Genomic DNA, 19,424 nt, shown 5'->3' with positions numbered 1-19,424 from the left:
CTACATGTAAGGCACTTAATACAGTACCTGGCATTAGTTAGGGCTTGGTAAATCCTAGTTCCTCCTGTAAGGTGCTATTATCTTTGATGCTGCTGCCATTGTCATCTTATAAAAATGTCAACTCATTTGTCACCTTTCTAAAACATGTTGAAATTATTTTCCTATCCCTAGTTTCTTAGCCCCGCATTCAGTGAAATCCATCCCTTGGCTGGCTGCCCACCTTTTTCCTTCCCTTTCTTTCTTGCACACTTCCCCAGTACCCACTGTGCTTCAGGTATTGCGCCTTGGGGAGCAGGACCACAGTTATCCCTGTCCTCCTGGAGCTCTGAGAGTAATGGGAGGCTCAATGGTGAACAGGTGCAAGGTGTTCCGTGAAAGCAGTGGGCAGGGTGGGGGAGCAGAGGGATGGTCCTCTCTGCTCTTTTTTGGAGTGGTTGCTCCCTCTGGTGCTCACCTGTCTGACTTTATGGCTGCCAGCTGCTCTTGCCTTTGCTGGACTCCTCAGCAGCCTGTACTGAGCACTTCCTATGTGGTAGCCATCGTGTCGGGCACTGGGGACACCCAGGTGAATGCGACTGAGGGCTCTGCCCTGGGGAGTGCAGAATGTTCCGCCACAGCCCTTGTGCTCCAGCTGTCTTTGAACACACTTTTATATATTTGGAACTTTGCTCACTCCCAGATGTCCTCTGTGCATTCCAAAGTCTATCCTTCATTTGCAGTTCCGTCCACTGCCACCTCCTGAAAGCTTTCCCGAGCCCTTCAAGTAGAATTAATTAAGCCACTTCTACCGTCCATTGCCTTGCTTATATTCTGTTACAATAACACTTACCTCACTTGGCTTTGTATTATTCAACAATCAAACATTTACATCACATTGACATGCCAGTCACCATGCAGGCACATGAATAATGCATGAACCCGGTCCTGAGGAGCTCACGGCTCCATGTAGGAGGCAGACGTGTGCACTGAATTGAACTGAATTCCAGCTGCACATCCTGTATTATTTCTACTGCATGTTGACTAATCACAGTGAATGGATTTACTGGTGTGTCTCCTAGAAAGACATTGAAATTCCTGAATGACTAAAAGTCATTCAACTTCCTGCCCCCTCATATACACGATTGCAGCGGCTTTCTGGTACGGTTCAGCATTTTACACATTTCTAGGGTCACGCTGGAGAAGTTTACAAAACAAGCTGATCTTAAGACAAAGTGAAATGCCTTTTAACAGTTCTGTGAGACCTGTCATGTTCAGCGCCACGGGAGCGTGGATGGGAAATAAATAACGCAGGGAGGGCTGAGGGGATGAAGATGTCTGGCCTGCCACTTGGGAGCTCCTGAAAATCATACTCCCAGTTAGTTGTTTGGGGTCTTTGGTATGTCATGTCTCTGTAAAAAAAATGAGGAAAAAAGTGCACTTCTTAAAATGGAACTACAGCACGATTTCACAGGCTTTTAGGATTAAGCCAGTGAACTTATTAAGGGGTGGGTTGTAGAGCAGAGTGTTGAATCCTGGCTATACCCACTTCTGCATGGCCTGAGCAGCTTCCCTAAAATGGGTGTGATAGCAGGACCTATTCAGAGAATCCGTGTGTGGATTTAATGAGACAATAGACATACAGGTCTTAGTACCTGTTTTATGGGAGTACTCCGTAGAGGTTAGATGGCTGGTGATGGTGATTTAAGTAACAGTAACTAGCATGCTAAATGTTTGTCTCCTCCCCCTTCTCTTCCTTCCGGGTTGTGTTTGGCAGGTGGTATTTCTTTGGTTTCATGTCTCCATTACAAGCCAGTCCTCCTTATCTGGGTGTCTGATGCATCCTGCAGCCATGACCATGGGGAAGCCTGGTGGGTGGGCATGCACAGTGCATTTTGACAGGGTTCATCTCTCAGTTGAAGCACGTTTAAGAAGTGAAAAGCCATCCCAAAGGGCAAGAATAGTGCTGTAATTATAGTTTTTGAATTTAGTTGTACACTCCTGATACACTAGACTGATAGCTGAAAGAATGAGATATTTTACAGAGGTCTGGGACCCTAGCAGGTTCACCTGTTACTTCCAGCTACTAGGACAGCAAGTCTTATTTCAGTTATAGGCTACCCCGGCTTGGGCAATTAATTCAGCAAGCAGTTGTTGAACCTGTTCTGTGTGTAATGGTATTGTAAACTTTACAGAAATTTTTAGATTGAGAGAAGCCTCATCTCTCATCTGGTCCCAGCTTTTGGGGGCTTCTCCTGTAGCCCCGATACCATTTCTTCCTATAATCAGAGACAACCTCCCCAGAGGGCAGGGGCTGCATCTTTTTTATCTCTGTCCCCAGAACCTAGCATAGTGCCTGCCTTGAGGATATTTTAAGGCTGTGCAGTAAATGTCCATTGAATGAATGAAATGGGCAGCAATAGAATGTAAAAACCAAGTCTCATCACAGCGCTGCAGAGCAGACAGAGGACTTTCATGCACATGACCTAGGCAGGTCCTGTGGGCCAGATGCCGCAGAAAGCCTTTACGCTGTCTCATTCTGTCTCCACATCACCTCTAACATGGTCTTCATGTACTGACAGGGCGTCTTGGGATGACAGAGGGCATGTGACTGCCCGTGTTCAAAGAGCTGGTAAGATGGCAGTGTTAGGACCCAGATTCATGTGTGTCTCACCCTAGAGCTCATGTGCTTGGCCATTATATTTTTTTCCTGCCATATCTTTTTAAAGCACCCTCTCCCCTCACCTTCGTGAGCCTCTCCTTGTGTGTGCTTTCGACCTGGTGATGATGCTGGTTGGGTTCATGGCTTCAGATAAGGGGTGAGAGGCAGATTGGTCTTTGCCAGTGCTGGATCTGACTCTTGGTTCTGTTACTTATTAGCTGTTGGGCTTTGAGTAAGTTGCTTAAACTCTTTGACTTTTAGCTGCCTCTTTAGTACACATGTGGACAATGTAGCTCTAATGTGAAGTTAAAAGATAGGACTTAATAGATGGTTATTTCAATTATTGTCTTGTGTTCTCCTTTCTCCTTCCTCTGGAGTGGCCCTTCCTTGCCACATTAGCACAGGTAGTAGAAAGGAGAGGTAGAACTTACCTAATTAGTTTGGACTAGTGGTTTTCATTAGCCTGGGCAAATTTTTTCTAGGCATTTGATCGCCTGCCAATTCGCATGGCTGCAGCAGAGTTCATCCACCACCTCAGAGAAGTTTATTCAGCTGGCAGAGTTGAGTCTGGGGACTTCAGCAGTGATACACATGCCCCATTTGATTGTTGTGCTTCTCACCAGTTCACATGATTCCCTGGCCCTCTTGTAGGACACCATAGAAAGCATCACCATTGGCTCAGAACCCACTTCACTCTCGAGCCATGGGCCTTAGCAAGGTCAGTCTTGCATGTGGATTTGCAGGCCAGATCCGTGGGGCTTCTCTCTGTACTAAATTGGAGGGTGGGGGTAGGGTGGTGAGCTTTGACTCGAGTGAAATGTTAGCATGGTTTTATGTCCGTGCATGTGTGTATATAGGTGTGAGTGTGTATATGTTTGTTTATAAAAGCGTAATGTATACTTATTGTCAAAAATTCAAAAAAAACATAAAACAATTTGAAACTACCCGTGATCTCATGACTCAAGGACAACCAATAAGAGCAGATAGGCATGTCTTTGTTTTCTTTTTCGATGTCAGTGTTTTCATGTAATTGGAATTAATCGTATATTCACTGTGCTATTCTGCTTTTTTCACATAGCTCTTTTCCATCTGTTCTAAGCGTGATGTCTGGGCACATGTGTGTGTTCAGCCTCACGCACTGTTGAGTGCCTGCTGGGAGCCAGGCCCTGTGAGCCATTGCATGGGAAGGGGCGCTGATGGCAGCTAACCCTAACGTGCATTCACTGAATGCCAGGGACAGGGTTAGACACTCTGCAGGAATCACTTCGTTCACACAGCTCTGATAAAGGGTTGTGAAGATTGTCCAGTTAGGAGAAGGAAACTGGGGCTTGAGGAGTGGGAGGAATAACTAGCATTGGTTGAGTACTTATTCTAAGCTGGGCACTATTGTAAGCATTTGACTTCTGTGAACTTGTTGATTCTGCATGACAACCCATTTTATAGATGAGTAAACTAAGATACACAGAACTTTGGCAACTTACCGAAGGATAGTCGGCCGGAGCCAGGATGTGAACCCAGGGCCTTTTGTCCTGAAGCTGGGGTTTGTAACTAGCACACACCCTCCCTCCCAAGGTGGTGAGGTTCAAAGGCAAGGTCTGGTCCCTGCCTTCTGTTTTTGATCATTTGGTAGAAGAATGAGCTGCTTGGTACCTGGATGGTGTTCCGCTAGAGGCGTGTGTGTTGGAGCCCAGAGCAGTGATGTGGGATGGGAAGGCATCACAGGAAAGGAGCTTCCAAGTTGGGTTGTTGAGGATGCATAGAGTTTCTGTATTTGAGAAAGTGAGCGGGGCATTCCTGGCAGAGGGAGTGGTGTGTGCAGGCAGGTAACTAGGGCACGGGGTGAAGGGCGGGGAAGGAGAGCAGCTGTGAGAGGGAATTCCTGGGTGCCCATCCCATGACATTGCTGTTATGTGCCAGTGCAGCCGGAGATGAGCCTGAGAGCCCTTTGCTGCTTCCTCCGCAGGGTGGGCTGAGCTGCCACAGGGCAGGACCCAAAGGGGTAGCTAGCTGGTTCTTGGGGCCCGTGTCTCAGAAATGGTCTGACAGGACACTTGGGAGGGGAGGCTCTTACAGGGCCTCAGTATCTCAGCTGTATTGGCGGTTCATGGGAAGGTTGGCCAGGACCCCTGCAGCCCTGGGATAGGCTGTTTAAAGAATTTGGCACACACTTCTGATGTTCTTGAGGCCTTGGGCCCTGGCCCCCAGAAAGCAGGCCCCATTGGTTTTCTGCACTGGTTTCATGTGGCGTGGCCTCTCTTATCCCATTCCATCCTGAATTGATTGACTGGATTGAAAGAGAAAGACAAAATGCCATTTATGAATCTACTGGGCACATATCTATATAAGGTAAGTTCCTGGGTCATCAGGAGGATCTCGGTGCTGTAAATGGTTTGGAAGGGAAAGCGATAGCTTCCATTTTGGGGTCAGGTGCTGGCAAAACCCCTAGAAAATGTATCTAGCAGGCGGCTTGAATTTCTGGACTGCAGTTTAGGTGAGAGATCAGGAAAATTTATAAAATTTAATTGTGTTTCCAGACTAGGTTAGTGCCATGTGCTCCAAGAACAAAAGAATTATCAGCAAACATCTAAAATCTTTATGTTCTATAGATTATTATAGAGGAAGAAGATGGCAACAGCTGTGTGTGTGAGGAGTTTTGAACTGTCAAGTCCATTACTTGTGCCAGGGAGCGTGTGAACGTGGAGAACAAGTCCAGAATTAGTTGCACAAGGTCACCCTCCCTCTTTTGAACCTGCCCAAGCCCTCCTGCTCCCTCAGGCCATGTCTGAATGGTGGTCTCTCCGGGGAGTTTCCCTGGCCCTCCAGACTTGTCTGTCATGTGCTGTCGCATACCCAAGACAGACTGACCCGGTCATGACACACTTTGTTGTCTTGTGTCTAGTTTCCTGCCTAATTTCTGTCTCCTCTGTCAGACCATGAGCCCTGGGAGAGTGGTCACTGGCCTGTTTGCCCACTGATGTGTTTTTTTTGTGCCTGCTACAGAGCTTGACACACAGGAGACATTGAATAAATATTTATCTGAAGAATGACTACTTACTTTGCCAAAGGACAATGATGCAGTTCTCCTCACATGCACAACCCAGTGAGAGCTACAAATGGAAAGATCAGCTCACACAGTTGGGTGCAGAGTGCTGGAGCCTGTCCTGGAGGCATGTGCAGGTGTTTGCAGGTATGGCAGGAGGGCCTTCAGCCTGAGAGCCAGGGCTGGGATGGTTGCATATCTGAGTAGATACCCTGGACCTGGGTATTAAAAAGCTCTAGAAAATCCAGCCAGGCAGAGAAGGCAGGGGAAGACATTTTCAATAGGGGGCACATGATGGGGCAGAGTTCTGGACTTGAGAAAGCATTCGGCATATTCAGGGACCCCCAGTGCTAGGAGTCTATTGGAGGTGTCACCAGATGTCAACTTCTGAAAGGACGTGTGCTTCTTTCCTCCCTCCCCTGTACGCTTGCATGGCACGGGGTCCTTTTTCCCACTCCTTGGCTCTGTTTGGGGAGGCTTCTTTTCAAACCAAGGTGAGTCTAAAGTAGTGTCGTCAGGATGGCACCTCCGAGTGCCACTGGAGGAGAAGTAGAAGGAAGGTGGACAGGTTGGCTCAGCGCAGAAGAGGCCCGGGCCGGCGCGAGCACTGCTGCATGGAGAAGAGGCAGCAATTGCGTTCTGAGCTGCCAGAGGGCAGAGGCACGGTGAATGCGTGTGAGGGCCAGGGTTCACTCCTTGACTCTGGGACATGCTAGCTTTGTACCCTTAGGAAAGCTGCTTGATCTCTCTGAACTCTAGTTTGCTCATTCGTGTGATGTGGATAATGCTGGCATATGGAGATTTTGGGAGGAGCTAAGGGTATGCTGTAAGCTAACTACTCTGCACTATGGCTGATACTCATGCCTCCTCTGGCCTTAGCATTTGAACTTCAGACAGTGCCTGGCACAGAGGGAGAGCTCAGACACCTGAACACTTATTGGGACTGTCCCGTAATGGAAGTAGCAGGAAGTAGGAGGCATGGAAGGCTACGAGCCCCCATCATTGGTGGTGTTCTTGCCAAACCTGAATAATTATAAGAACAAACACTTAACTGAGACTCACTGGGCACCGTGCCCTGTCCTAAGTACTCTGTGTATTTTAAACCCGCTAACCCTCACAGCAGCCCTAGAAAGTAGGTACTGGTATTTCTCCCTGCTTTACTTGTAAAAGAAGGGGAAGCTGAGACCCCAGGAAAGTAACACAGCCAATGGCAAGCTAGGAAGGTGGGGATCTGGGGTTTGAACCCAGGCCTGTAGTTTCAGTTGTGTTTAACCACAGCTTCTGCAGCTGCCCACAGACGTGTCAGCACCTACAGAAGACCACAGTGGAAAGGAACTCCAGTGTCTTGCGGGAGGTAGATTCTCAGAATACACATAGAGTGGCAACCAAGCGGAAGCAGGTGGGCCTGCCCGGGGGTCTTGCGTGGAGGAGGTCACATCGAGTAGGCAGAGAACTGGCATGGCCTGAGAGAGCAGGTGGGAAGGAAGAAAGTCAGTTACCTTCCTTACTAATGAGCCAAGGTGTCGTCAGAGCCCTTCTGAAGGAGTGGGAAGAAAGCTGCGACCCAACTGATGATATGATTTTGTGTCAGACTCTCCTTTTCCTTCTGCTTTCTCACCTGTAAGATGGCTTTGAAGTTCTTTTCCCGTTTGGAGACAGATCTTTGTTCTTTCTCTGATTGAGTGACTTACCGTCTAAAGGATAAATCACATATGTGAGTATCCACACATTTCCCTGAGCAGCCAAGGGCCAAATGTTGTGTGTTGAAGTGGGTTTCCAGACAGAGAATTCAGTGGCCTGTTGTCATCATGAAATACCAATGCTACCAGCGTTTTGTACCCTTTGCCCCCAAAGCTTGACTGAAGTGTTTAGATGTGTGTCCTGTAATTAGAGTGGCTATAATCAGATACGATGCACTTTCTTCTACTTTAGGTGATTCTTGTTGACCCATTCCATCTCCCACTTTGAATTTTGGATAATATTTCCCTCCAATTCTCCATTTCCCTTTCACTAAATTCCTGTAAGAATCTCATCCAACAGCCACAGCTTCTTCTGTTTTTGGGACGGAGTCTCGCTTTATTGCCCAGGCTGGAGTGTAGTGGCATGACCTTGGCTCACTGCAACCTCCACCTCCCTGGTTCAAGTGACTCTCACGCCTTGGGCTCCTGAATAGCTGGGACTACAGGTGTGTGCCACCATGTCCAGCTAATTTTTGTATTTTCAGTAGAGACGGGGTTTCGCCCTGTTGCCCAGGCTGGCCTCGAATGCCTGGCCTCAGGTGGTCCGCCCACCTTGGCCTCCCAAAGTGCTGGGATTACAGGCGTGAGTCACTGCACCCGGCCCACACCTTCTCGAAACCATCTGAACGTAGGGATTCATTCTTCAGACTGTCATTAAAGTTGACTTTCCAGGAACCAGCCCGCTCAACAATTCCATCATCCTTTTCCCAGCCGTCTGTCTTTTCCCAGATCATTCTAAAATACTGTGATAGTATCAGTTTGCAGAGCATCTGAACACCATCTAAGGTGGTGGACTGAGTGATGCTGAAGGGCAGCTAATATTTATTGAACATCTATAATATGCCAAGTCTTCCACTGACAGCTGAATGACCTGTTACATATGCTAACCTCCTTCCATGATTTCACTGGTTGTTGGGAGGATTAAATGAGGTAACACGTGGAGTGTCTGGCACATTTGAGGTGTTCTGTGAATGACTAAGTAAATAAATGAGTGTGATGTGGTTTCTAAACAGTTTTCAAGGACGCTGTCCCCTGGATCTGTCTCTCTGTGTTAGTATCCTTCTTTAAGGAAACATGGAGACATAAACGCCGTCTGTCAGGCGTGCTCCAGAGGGAGCTTGGCCAGTTCTGCGGGACCGTGCCATGGTCGAGCACACCTCTGGCCAGGAATATGCCTGCTTATTTTGCAGCTCAGTTTGTCCTCGTGTTCTGGAGTTAGCACACCATGTATCTTTTTTCTTTCATGGGGATTTTGGTCAAGCTCTCCATCTTCCACTGAGCTCCTGTGAGGTTCATTTCTGGGTCCTCCGACCAAGACTTTATATTTGAACTTCACCATGAAATATCTTCATGCGGGAGGTGAATGTGACTTTGGAATCATTTGGATCTGGGATTCTAGACCGATTCCATAGTTTGTGACCATGGATAAGTTACTTCATCTCTCTAAAACCGTCTCCTTATTCAGACTGAAGACATTCAGCATAGAGAACTGGTTCCCAGAAAGGGGATGCTGGGAAAACAGCAAGTCGCTCCTGCCTCCTAGGCTGGAGAGGCACCAGGAGGAGGACCTTTGCAGAGCCTGGAAGCTGGGCCCTTCCTGGGAGGAGGAGGGCCCCGTGCTCATGGCTTCCTGTCCTCTGTGTTGGTCAGGAGGGTTTCTTGCTCTACCATGTGGGGACAGCCAGACACCTAGCACGTGACACAGGACATGTGCACCTGCCAGCAGTTCATTGGTCACAGACATTCACAGCTGGGGAAGGAGGATACTATGCCACTTAGGGCCACATGGGGCTGCACTCAGGAACAGAGCAGCTGCCCAGGGGCTGGGGGAGGTGGGCTTTGGGGTATGGAGAGGGAGGGCTGCCCCCGGCTCCCCAGGGAGGATGTGACTGGCTTATTTCAGTCCCTCCCAGGCTGGCAGGGAACTGACACCCACTGCTCAGGATACACAGGGCTGCACCTGCTTTCCGTGCCTAGGAAGCCTGCCTGGCTGAGGGACCCTGTATCCGCAGGAGCAGAGTCAGGAGGGGACTTGTGGTGAGGCCATTTGGGGCCCCCCCAGTTTCGTTGGATGTCAAGGCAGCATGTCATACTGTGCCTGGGTTTTAGGAACTGGAGCCATGGAGAGACACAGCTACTTCAGGGGGCACCAGCAGTGGCCTCCCTGTGTCCCCTTCCTGTCCCCCTTCCTCCCGTGTTGCCTGAGGTTCTTACAGTGCTTGTGGTCTTCTTGGTGCTTTTACAGATAGTACTTTATTGAATCTGTAAAATAACCCTGCGGTGCAGTAATTGTTATCCCCATTTTCCACACGAAGAAACCTTGACTGCAAGGGATCATTATTCTCCATGGCACTCGAGTTAGTCAGTGTCAAAAAGGCACCAAAATCAAGGCCATGTGACTCTAACATTCAAGACTTTTTATTAAAGACCACAGTGTATTTGCAAGAAAGCCAGGGAAACACCTCTCCCCAGAGGCCCTTCCCAAGGTGCTGTCCTTAATTCTGTGATTTGATTTTTTTTTTTCTTTTTGAGATGCAGTCTCACTCTGTTGCCCAGGCTTGAGCGCAGTGGCATGATCTTGGCTCATTGCAACCTCCACCTCCCGGGTTCAAGCCATTCTCCTGCCTCGGCCTCCCGAGTAGCTGGGATTACAGAAGTGTGCTGCCACACTGGCTAAATTTTGTATTTTTTGTAGAGACGGGGTTTCACCATGTTGTCCAGGCTGGTCTCGAACTCCTGGCCTCAAGTGATTCACCCCGCCTCAGCCTCTCAGAGTACTGGAATTATAAGTGTGAGCCACAGCGTCCTGCTTGGGTTTTGATTTTGTATTCTCTTTTTGTGAAGAGGTGTCTCATATTAAATATATACTTTCCCTACTGCACTTGGATCTGTTTCTCTTTAAGGGGATATAATACAGAAAATATTCATTGTGGAGAAATTTAGTTTAACTCTGATTTAGTTTATAAGAGCAAAACAGCATTTATTTGGTCAATGAGAAGGAGTTGCTTACTAAGGCGTCAAGATGGCTTGGCTTGAGCTCGGTGCCTCTAGAGATGAGCCGTTCCTCCTCCTCCCTGTGCCTCGTTCATAAACGGGGTGATTGCCTTGCAACACTTCTTGGTTCTGGAATGTTCTTGTCACTTGGATCTTACACATTTTAAAAGCTCTTCTTTTTCCTTGGCTTTTGAGAATGCATCAGAAATTTCTAGGGGATTGGCAAGTCCCATACTGCCTCAGTTACAGCATCCTCATCACTGTCATTGTCATTATTATAGAAAAATTGTATGGCGACTTCTTGAGCTGGAAGCTAGAGGAAACCCTTGCCCAGTTCCCTTTGCAGCCTGGGAAGGTGGCCACGTTCACAATCAACATCAAAGTGAAGCTGGATTTCTCCTGCCAGGAGAATCTCCTGCAGGATCTCAGTGATGGTAAGCGCTTTCCTAATTTTAATTAGCACGTCAGGGTCCTAGATACTGTGTAGCAACCCCTATCCCTTGATGCCTGCTGTTTGCTGTTTGTAACTCACTTGTCATTCATTAACTCAAGCTGCCTGAGACATCTCCTGGGCACTTTGTTAACAGAGTGAGTTACTGTATGTGTCTGAAAGTAATAAAAGTACTTTTTATCTAAATGATTTAATTCTCACTCTTTATTATTTTGTACTCATTTACCAGCAGGTCATTCTAAATTAGTGGAATGTAGGAATTACTGCATTTTTTCAAGTATAACTGCTGTGATTCTTTAGACATCTAATTAGCTGTGATGATAAAGTTTTCCTTCAAAGTCTGATGATATCCATAAGGAGGTGGAATGTGGAAGAAATGGAAATTTATATTTGTTGTAACGTTAGGACTGATTAGAGATAAGATTTCATAGATTGGCTGGGTATGGTGGCTCATACCTATAATCTCAGCACTTTGGGAGGCCAGGGTGGGCGGATCACCTGAGGCCAGGAGTTTGAGACCAGCCTGGACAACATGGTGAAATCCTGTCTCTATTAAAAATATAAAAATTAGTTGGGCATGGTGGTGCATACCTGTAATCCCAGCTACTTGGGAGGCCAAGGCAGGAGAATCGCTTGAACCTGGGAGGCGGAGGTTGCAGTGAGTCGAGATCATGCCACTGCACTCCAGCCTGGGCAACACAGTTGAGACTCCATCTCAAAAAAAAAAAAAAAAAAAAGATTTCATAAATTAATTATGCCAAATTATGAAGCATTCATTTGGAGGCAGTGTGGAGTCTTTCAGTCAACTCAGGCTCCCCTAACAAAATACCACAGACAGAACAGCTTAAACAACCAAGATTTATTTCCTCATAGCTCTGGAGACTGGGAGTCTGAGATCAGTGTGTCAGCCGTGGTGATTTTCTGGTGAGGGAGGGCCCTTTTCCTGGCTTGCAGGTGGCCACCTTCGTGCTGCGTCCCCACGTGGAGGAGAAGGGGAGCTCTGGTGTCCACCCCTTCTTACAAGGGTACTCATCTCATACAGGGGGCTCCACCTCCATTGCTTCATCTAAACCTAATTACCTCCCAAAGGCCCCACCTCCTAAAGCTGTCCCATTGGGGGTTAGGCCTTCGGTAGATGCAGCTGGGAAAGGGGGACGCAGCTCAGTCCCTAACAGACGCCCTCCATAGAGTTGGCTGTCTGCACCCTCTGCAGTTCAAATAGTCAGCATGAGCTTCTTGTATAGTGCTGGTACTTGGTAAAATATTCTTTTTATATTATTAACAAAGGTAGAAAAACAGATTTAGGGTTGGACACATTGGAAAATGAAAAAAGTCAAGAGGATTTAAAATTATACCAAGACTTAAAAATGTCTGATGACATGGATTTTTTGGTTGGTTTGTAAACGGCTTTATCCCACTGAACTGCATTTTTTCTTTTTAATCAGTAGACAGAGGGTTACATAGGTTCTGAATTCTTTTTCCCAAGAAGGGGGTTTGGCAGAATAAATGGTGCCCAGCACCTGCCCCGGAACACTTGGGACTGGATATTACCCCAGGGCTATGTCTTGGCACGTGGACTCCAGGCTAGCAGTGAGGGAATGGTGACCGTGGCTTCTCCCATGGCCTGCCAGGGTCGTCTCATTCCTGAGGAACAGTGTGGAAGGCTTCCAAGTGGAAGGCTTGGCTTTTTGTGTTTGGTTGTTTGAATTTACATGTTCAGTGCAGACCTATTTTGTCCTGTTATTATTGTGCTTCTGCCTTTTGTTATAGAGGGGACTAGGGCAGTCTCTCTGCCCTTCTAAGGTCAGAGAGAAAAATTGAGCAAAATTGCAATTTGGGACTTGTAGTCTGGGAATACCTTCTTCTATCTTTTAAAACAAAACCAAATCAGACCTCGAGTTATGGTCACCAAGTGGCTTGTAAATGTGAGGCTGGCCTGATTGCTGGTCATGGCACATAGTGGTTACTCATGAGATGCCCCCTTTATTAATAACAGTTAATAGAAGCTCTGGATGGTTGTTTACATAGTATGTGGCAGAAAGAGACAGCAAATCTCTAAGGTAAGTCTTACAGAGGAAACCAGGTCAAGTTTTATGGAGGAAAAGGTAGGCACAAAGAACCTCCCAGAGCTTGGTCCATGGATGCCTTGTTACGTGTAGTTCAGTCTGAGGAAGCACGAGACCATCACTGCGCCCTTATGTGAAGTGGCTGTGAACTCAGTGGCAGAGGCTCATTTCTGGCCTCTGGGAAGTGGGAGACGACCCTCTGTAGCTCGCAGTCTAACAGTCTCAGAGACATCTAACGGGGGACCACATGTGGACCCAATTTGGTTCTCAGGCATGGACTTGCATTAATTATGGTTACTGAAGTTAAATGCTGCTTAAAAAATTCACAGCAACCTGGATAGCTGTTGCACAAACCAGAATCCTGGATTCAGTGTGGGCCATAGACAGCTGGAAGAGAATTAATGTTTATTGAACATTATCACATGTTGTGTGTAAAGACTGGGCTAGCCACTTTTTTTCTGGCATTATTTCTATTTAATCTTTGTAAAAACTCTATAAAGTAAATGTTGTAATTCCCATTTTATAAAAGCAGGTGGGAAGAATGTTCTAGATTAAAGGAGATTGAAGCGATATAACAATTAAATGCTGTGCATCATCCTTAATTGTATCCTGGATTTAAAAAAGAAGACTTTGTTTTGGGACAATTGAAGAAATTGAATATTATAAGATAATATTATTGTATCAATGACAAATATATTGAGTATGATAATGAAATTGAAATTATAGCAGAAAATTCTTGGTCTTAGGAAATAAATGCAGAAGGATTTAAGAGTGAAAGATCAGGCCGGGCGCGGTGGCTCACGCCTGTAATCCCAGCACTTTGGGAGGCCGAGGCGGGCAGATCACGAGGTCAGGAGATTGAGACCATCCTGGCTAACATGGTGAAACCCTGTCTCTACTAAAAATACAAAAACAAAAATTAGCCGGGCGTAGTGGCGGGTGCCTGTAGTCCCAGCTACTCGGGAGGCTGAGGTGGGAGAATGGCATGAACCCGGGAGGCGGAGCTTGCCGTGAGCCGAGATCGAGCCACTGCACTCCAGCCTGGGTGACAGAGGGAGACTCCATCTCAAAAAAAAAAGTGAAAGATGATTTGCCTGCACTTACTTTAATAGGGTGAAGGAAAAAAATACAATGTGAATGTGAATCTAGAGAGAAATAAAGTAAAAATGTCAAATTATTAAAAATTAGTGGCTTTAACTATTTACAATACCAAATACATGGAATTGACCTAAGTGGCCATCAGTAGTGAATTGGATAAAGAAAATGTGGTACATATACACCCTGGAATACTATGCAGCCATGGAACAGAATGAAATCATGGCCTTTGCAGCAACATAGATGCATCTGGAAGCCATTATCCTAAACAAATGAACGCAGGAATAGAAAAGCAAATATGGCATGTTCTCACATATAAGTGGGAGGTATGCATTGAGTCCTCATGGACATAAAGGTGGCAACAACAGACACAGGGGACTACTCGAGAAGGCAGGGAGTGAGGGGGGCAAGGAGGGAAAAACCAGTTGTTGGGTACCACGCTCACTGTCAGGATGACAGAATCATTCATTTCCCAAACCTCAGCATCACACAGTATACTCATGTAACAAACCTGAACATGTACCCCCTAACTCTAAAATAAAAGTTGAAATTATAAAAAAAAAGTTGGCTGTAGATAAAGAGATATGGATCTTCATTTCTCTTCTTATAACTTTCATGTAGGCTTGATATTTTTCAAAATAAAAAATAAGAAAAAGATTTTGTAGAGCACTGTTTTGATATATTATTTTGATTTCTAAGTGAATTTTAGAAATTGTTTCTAAATGAAACATCAGAAAGCAAATTATTTCCCTTATCTTCAAATTCTTGGCAGATATCTATCTTCTTCATATAACTAGCCTAGGGTAAGAGAAGTCAACTTTTCCTTATAATACTTGAAATCTCTGATTTCTTGGAATTTTATGTTTAAAATTATAAGTCTTGGAAGATGGTGGCAAACTGTCATAGGTTTTGAATATATGAACTATTCAGTCAAATAGACTGAACAATTAGAATAGAAAAACCAAATACCCATAGGCAAAAATATACAGCAAAACCAGATACCAGAATATCCCCATGGACCCCAAAATATAAGTAGATGCAGACAAACCACTAATAATGACACAGTTTCACCGTCTGCACAAGAGGAAGCCGAAACACACACACCCAGGAATCCCCAAACAGCCAGCAGGTACTCATTGGACAGCTCAGTGGGCCAAGTTGAGAACAACAGCTGAAATGTGGAGGAGTTTGTATGTTCCAATAGCAGATGAGTGCAAATAATTCCTCTAGAACAAAGCCTCACCTGTGGAGAAGCTGCTAGGACCAGAGGTGAGATAGCAGAAGCAAGGAAAGAGAAGATCGGGCTGAAACTGGGGGAGGAGAACAGAGTGAAGTGGTCTAGAAAGTAATTTGTTATATTCTTGAGTACCACCCAAAACGCAGAATACAGTGTGCAGATTTACTAGAATTAGAAGAGCTGTCCTGAATCATTTCTCCTAAACATTCATGAAAACTAGTTTCCTGTAAAGATGGCCAACAGAAAAGGATCATGGCCAAACTCTATGCAGAGTGATTCTAGTGAAAACATAAGCAGCGAGATAACATAGAAGAACATGCTCAAAAGCTGATAAAAATTACAAAAACCCATAATGAGCTAAAAGACATGAAGAAGAAGTACAAAAGAATAACATAAATCTGAGTGAGAAAAACTCAGAAATGAGACGGATATAACTCAGGAAAGAATTTGAAATAGAAGAAATTTTTTTTTCTTTTTTCAGTAGTGTAGTTTCTAGTGAGTTACATATACCTGCCAGATACACTAAGGGAAGCAGAAGATGAAAAGAGAGGAGAAAAAAGAATTGAGAGAAAGACGATTAAAGAGAAAGTGACACACTTAGAAGCTAGGCAAAGAAGATCTAACATATATGCATGCATGCATACATATATACATACAAATATCTGCTATGAGACACCAGAGAAGGAAATGGAGACAGTGGAACCACAACATGTTAAAAACTATAATTCACAGAAAACTTTCTGTAATTAAAAAAAAAAAACCTTGAAACTATTTCATGAATGGGTACACTGTATACGTGAGAATCTTGACCTAGAATGACCGGGACATATTCTAGTTATATTACTGGACTTAAAGAAAGTCTTTTGGGCTTTCAGACCCAAATAGCAAGGATTTATGAAATAAAGAAAATCAGATTATCATTGGACTTTTTGACAGCAGCAGTTTTCCAGAAGCCAATAGAATAGCATGTATCTAGACTATGTCTAGATATTTATGTAATGAAAATTTGAGCCGGAGATTTGTAGGCACAGCCACACTAACTTTTAGGTATACAGGGCTTAGACAAATTGTTGTCAACATGCAAGACCGGACGAATTAAATTCTCATGATTTCTTGAGGATTCTACTAGGGAAGGACAGCCAAAATAACTAGAGAGATGTTGTCATAAGGACTTGTGGTGAGCATTAAACATATCGTTGCTTGTATAGCTAAGACCAAATGAGCATTCAAAGGGAGAAGATGGTATGTCATGGTAATCTGCTCTTATGGTATCCATCACAATAATTTAAAAGATAGGGGGAGCATGGGAGGTCATATGCAAAAGTAATTTTTTTTTTTGAGACAAATTCTGGCTCTATCACCCAGGCTAGAGTGCAGTGGCACGATCTCAGCTCACTGCCACCTCCTCTTCCCGGGTTCAAGTGATTCTCCTGCCTCAGCCTCCCAAGTAGCTGGAACTATATGTGTATGCCACCACACCTGGGTAATTTTTGTATTTTTAGGAGAGACGGGGTTTCACCATGTTGGCCAGGCTGGTCTCAAAACTCCTGACCTCAGGTGATCCGCCGGCCTCAGCTTCCCAAAGTGCTGGGATTACAAGTGTGAGCCACCATGCCCGGCCCCAAAAGTAATTTTTAAACTGTTCTCCGTAATTGTTTTGGTAGAGATAGTGTTAGTACTAATATTCTGAAACTAGGTATCAGTGTGGGATAAAGTAAATGATTAATTCTGTGATAATCTCATTCTATCATCTGAATCTGGTTTTGAACTAGGATTCTCATATGGAAGACAGGAAGTAACTGATGTCAGATATGAGGTTAAGTAAAAACCTTGTAGTCTAGAATTTGAATAAAAAATATCAGCAAGAAATCATGAACTATTTGAAAATCTATCGATCTCCTAGGCTTGTACAGTGTCCGAGTCTAGAAATGGACCAGTCCAGCAGCAGTGAGCATTCCTAATGCCCACCTCCTGGTCTTGAAACGCACTTTCTCACTCAGAGAAAAATAACCAGTTCTAGATGTGGAGCAGGAAACAGAGCATGAAGGTGATCTTGGACCATCTTGTCAAACTTGCAGCAAAGGAGCGATTAGAGAGCATTGAGGTTGTGTTGAAAGGCTCCGCCTGAAGAAGTGACCACTGGCAATTTGAGCATCAGTAAAGATGCGAACTGTGTTTCAGTCCATGAGTTCTCAGTGCTACTTGAGAGAATTGTTCACCCTTGGAAAATGATGGGGAAGCGATTTATCATTTTGAAAATGGTAAGCAATGAGTATTTATTCTGCCTTTTCATGTAGACTGTGCGATTGGATGATCTAATAACAGTTGATGAGGGGAGTCTCTCTTTATAGAAGTATTTGAGCTAACAATTGAGAAAAGGATGATAGAATTCAAATATCATCATTTTGCCATCCCTAATAGATTAATGAGTCGAGACAGTAAGCATCCACATAACAAAATAAGAGACAACCACACATTATGTTCCTCCTGCTGGGAGAACACAGCACCTTCTGTGAATTAGCAGTGTCCCAGAATCACACCTGAGGCTGATCAGCGCTGTAGCTCTAACTGCTAATTTACAGGACTTCAGAGGGCAGAAAAACTTGTTAAACTACACCATGGGGACGCAGTTGGCAGTCTAGACTCCAGGAAACCCCACAGTCCATGAATTGGTTCCCTCAACAAGTAAATTATCAGGGGGAAAAAGGGATGAAGTTCTGGAGATGGATGATGGTGATAATTGTACAGCAGTGTGAATGTGCTTAATGCTGCTGACCCCATACATTTAAAAATGGTTGAAATGGCAAACTTTAAATTATGTGTATTTTACAGACACACACACACACACACACGCCACAAAACAAAGAGATGAAAAGCCTATCTGTAGTTTAAGAGAGAGTTAAATGACACATTTGAAAATAGACATAGCTAAAATGTAGTTTCATTGCTGCATGCTTAGCTGGTAAAATGGCAAAGAGAAGCAAGGAAGTGACTAGCACAAAGTCTGGTTGGTGGGCCCTTTGGGCGAGGGAGGACGTCAGCATTGGGATGGGCAAATCCAGGGCTTCTAGGGAGCTGGTAAAATTCTGCTTCTGGACCTGTGTGGTGTTTTCTAGGGTGTTTGCTTCATAATAATTCATTAAGCGATACCTTTATTTTTGGTGGTTTTGTCAATCAGTGTTGTATTTCACAATAAAGTGTTTTTTAAAAGAAGAGGCCGGGCGTGGTGGCTCATGCCTGTAATCCCAGCACTTTGGGAGGCTGAAGCGGGTGGATCATGGGGTCAGGAGATCGAGACCATCCTGGCCAACGTGGTGAAACCTCATCTCTACTAAAAATACAAAAATTAGCTTGGTGTGGTGGCGTGCACCTTAATCCCAGGTACTTGGGAGGCTGAGGCAGGATAATAGCTTGAACCCGGAAAGCAGAGATTGCAGTGAGCCGAGATCATGCCATCACACTCCAGCCTGGTGACAGGCTGTCTCAAAAAAAAAAAAAAGGGAAATTGGAAACACCTTAGTAATAATACTTTTGCATAACAGACAGCTTTCTCATCGGATGAGATTGAAAAATTATTTCATCCAAGAAGGTTTTCATGAAGGAATTATCCAGAAGATCGAGCCAGGCTGTTGCATGTGCCCTCTTTGTCTGAGGGATGTGTTTGAGCACAGGGAGCTGTCGGGAAGATTGATAAATTAGTGTTTTGATTTTATTGGGATTGATGCCTCACATGACAACTGCCTTCGGGTTGCCGTTTCTTGACAGTGGGATGAAAGCATCACCTGCTTTGGTTTCCTTTTCAATTAATTAATTATTTAATTTGGTTTTCTTTCTCTGTGTACTTTTTGGCTTTTGGTTTTGTAAGAGAAATGTCAACTTTCCCTGCTGACAGTTTCTGTTAGACATGATAATTAACTGTGGCACTTCAATCTCAGTATGGAAAATAGTGATCCCTAGTATCACAGAATGAGACGAGACGGTAGATGTCAGCTAATCAATTTGGTTTACAGAACAGGAACCTGAGTCCCAGGAAGGTGGAATGATTTGTCCAAGGTCTCACACAGCAGCACCAGGGGCCCTCCCTGCTGTGGAGCTTGCCCTGCTGTTATCCACTCCTTCCTTCCCTTTGGGCAGAGGTCCCCAACCTTTTTGGCACCAAAACCA

At 45.0% G+C, this 19,424-nt stretch overlaps 1 protein-coding gene across 9 annotated transcripts in view; it reads left to right on the top strand.

The window, feature by feature from the left end:
* Nucleotides 1-19,424, top strand: part of TRAPPC9 (trafficking protein particle complex subunit 9) — a 729,895-nt gene that overhangs the window by 201,318 nt on the left and 509,153 nt on the right. For 7 of the 9 annotated variants that reach the window (XM_063643571.1, XM_055287357.2, XM_055287358.2 and 4 more), the window contains one exon: nucleotides 10,693-10,845. The exons of the other annotated variants lie outside the window; for them this stretch is intronic. In XM_063643571.1, coding sequence (XP_063499641.1) covers nucleotides 10,693-10,845 — 153 coding nt within the window. The remainder of the gene's footprint in view (nucleotides 1-10,692; nucleotides 10,846-19,424) is intronic. 9 annotated transcript variants of the gene reach the window in all.

Source organism: Symphalangus syndactylus, chromosome 7 (genome assembly GCF_028878055.3).
Source record: "Symphalangus syndactylus isolate Jambi chromosome 7, NHGRI_mSymSyn1-v2.1_pri, whole genome shotgun sequence".
NCBI lineage: Eukaryota > Metazoa > Chordata > Mammalia > Primates > Hylobatidae > Symphalangus > Symphalangus syndactylus.
Note: the sequence above shows the minus strand (reverse complement) of the source record. Positions and strands in the feature narration are given on the sequence as shown.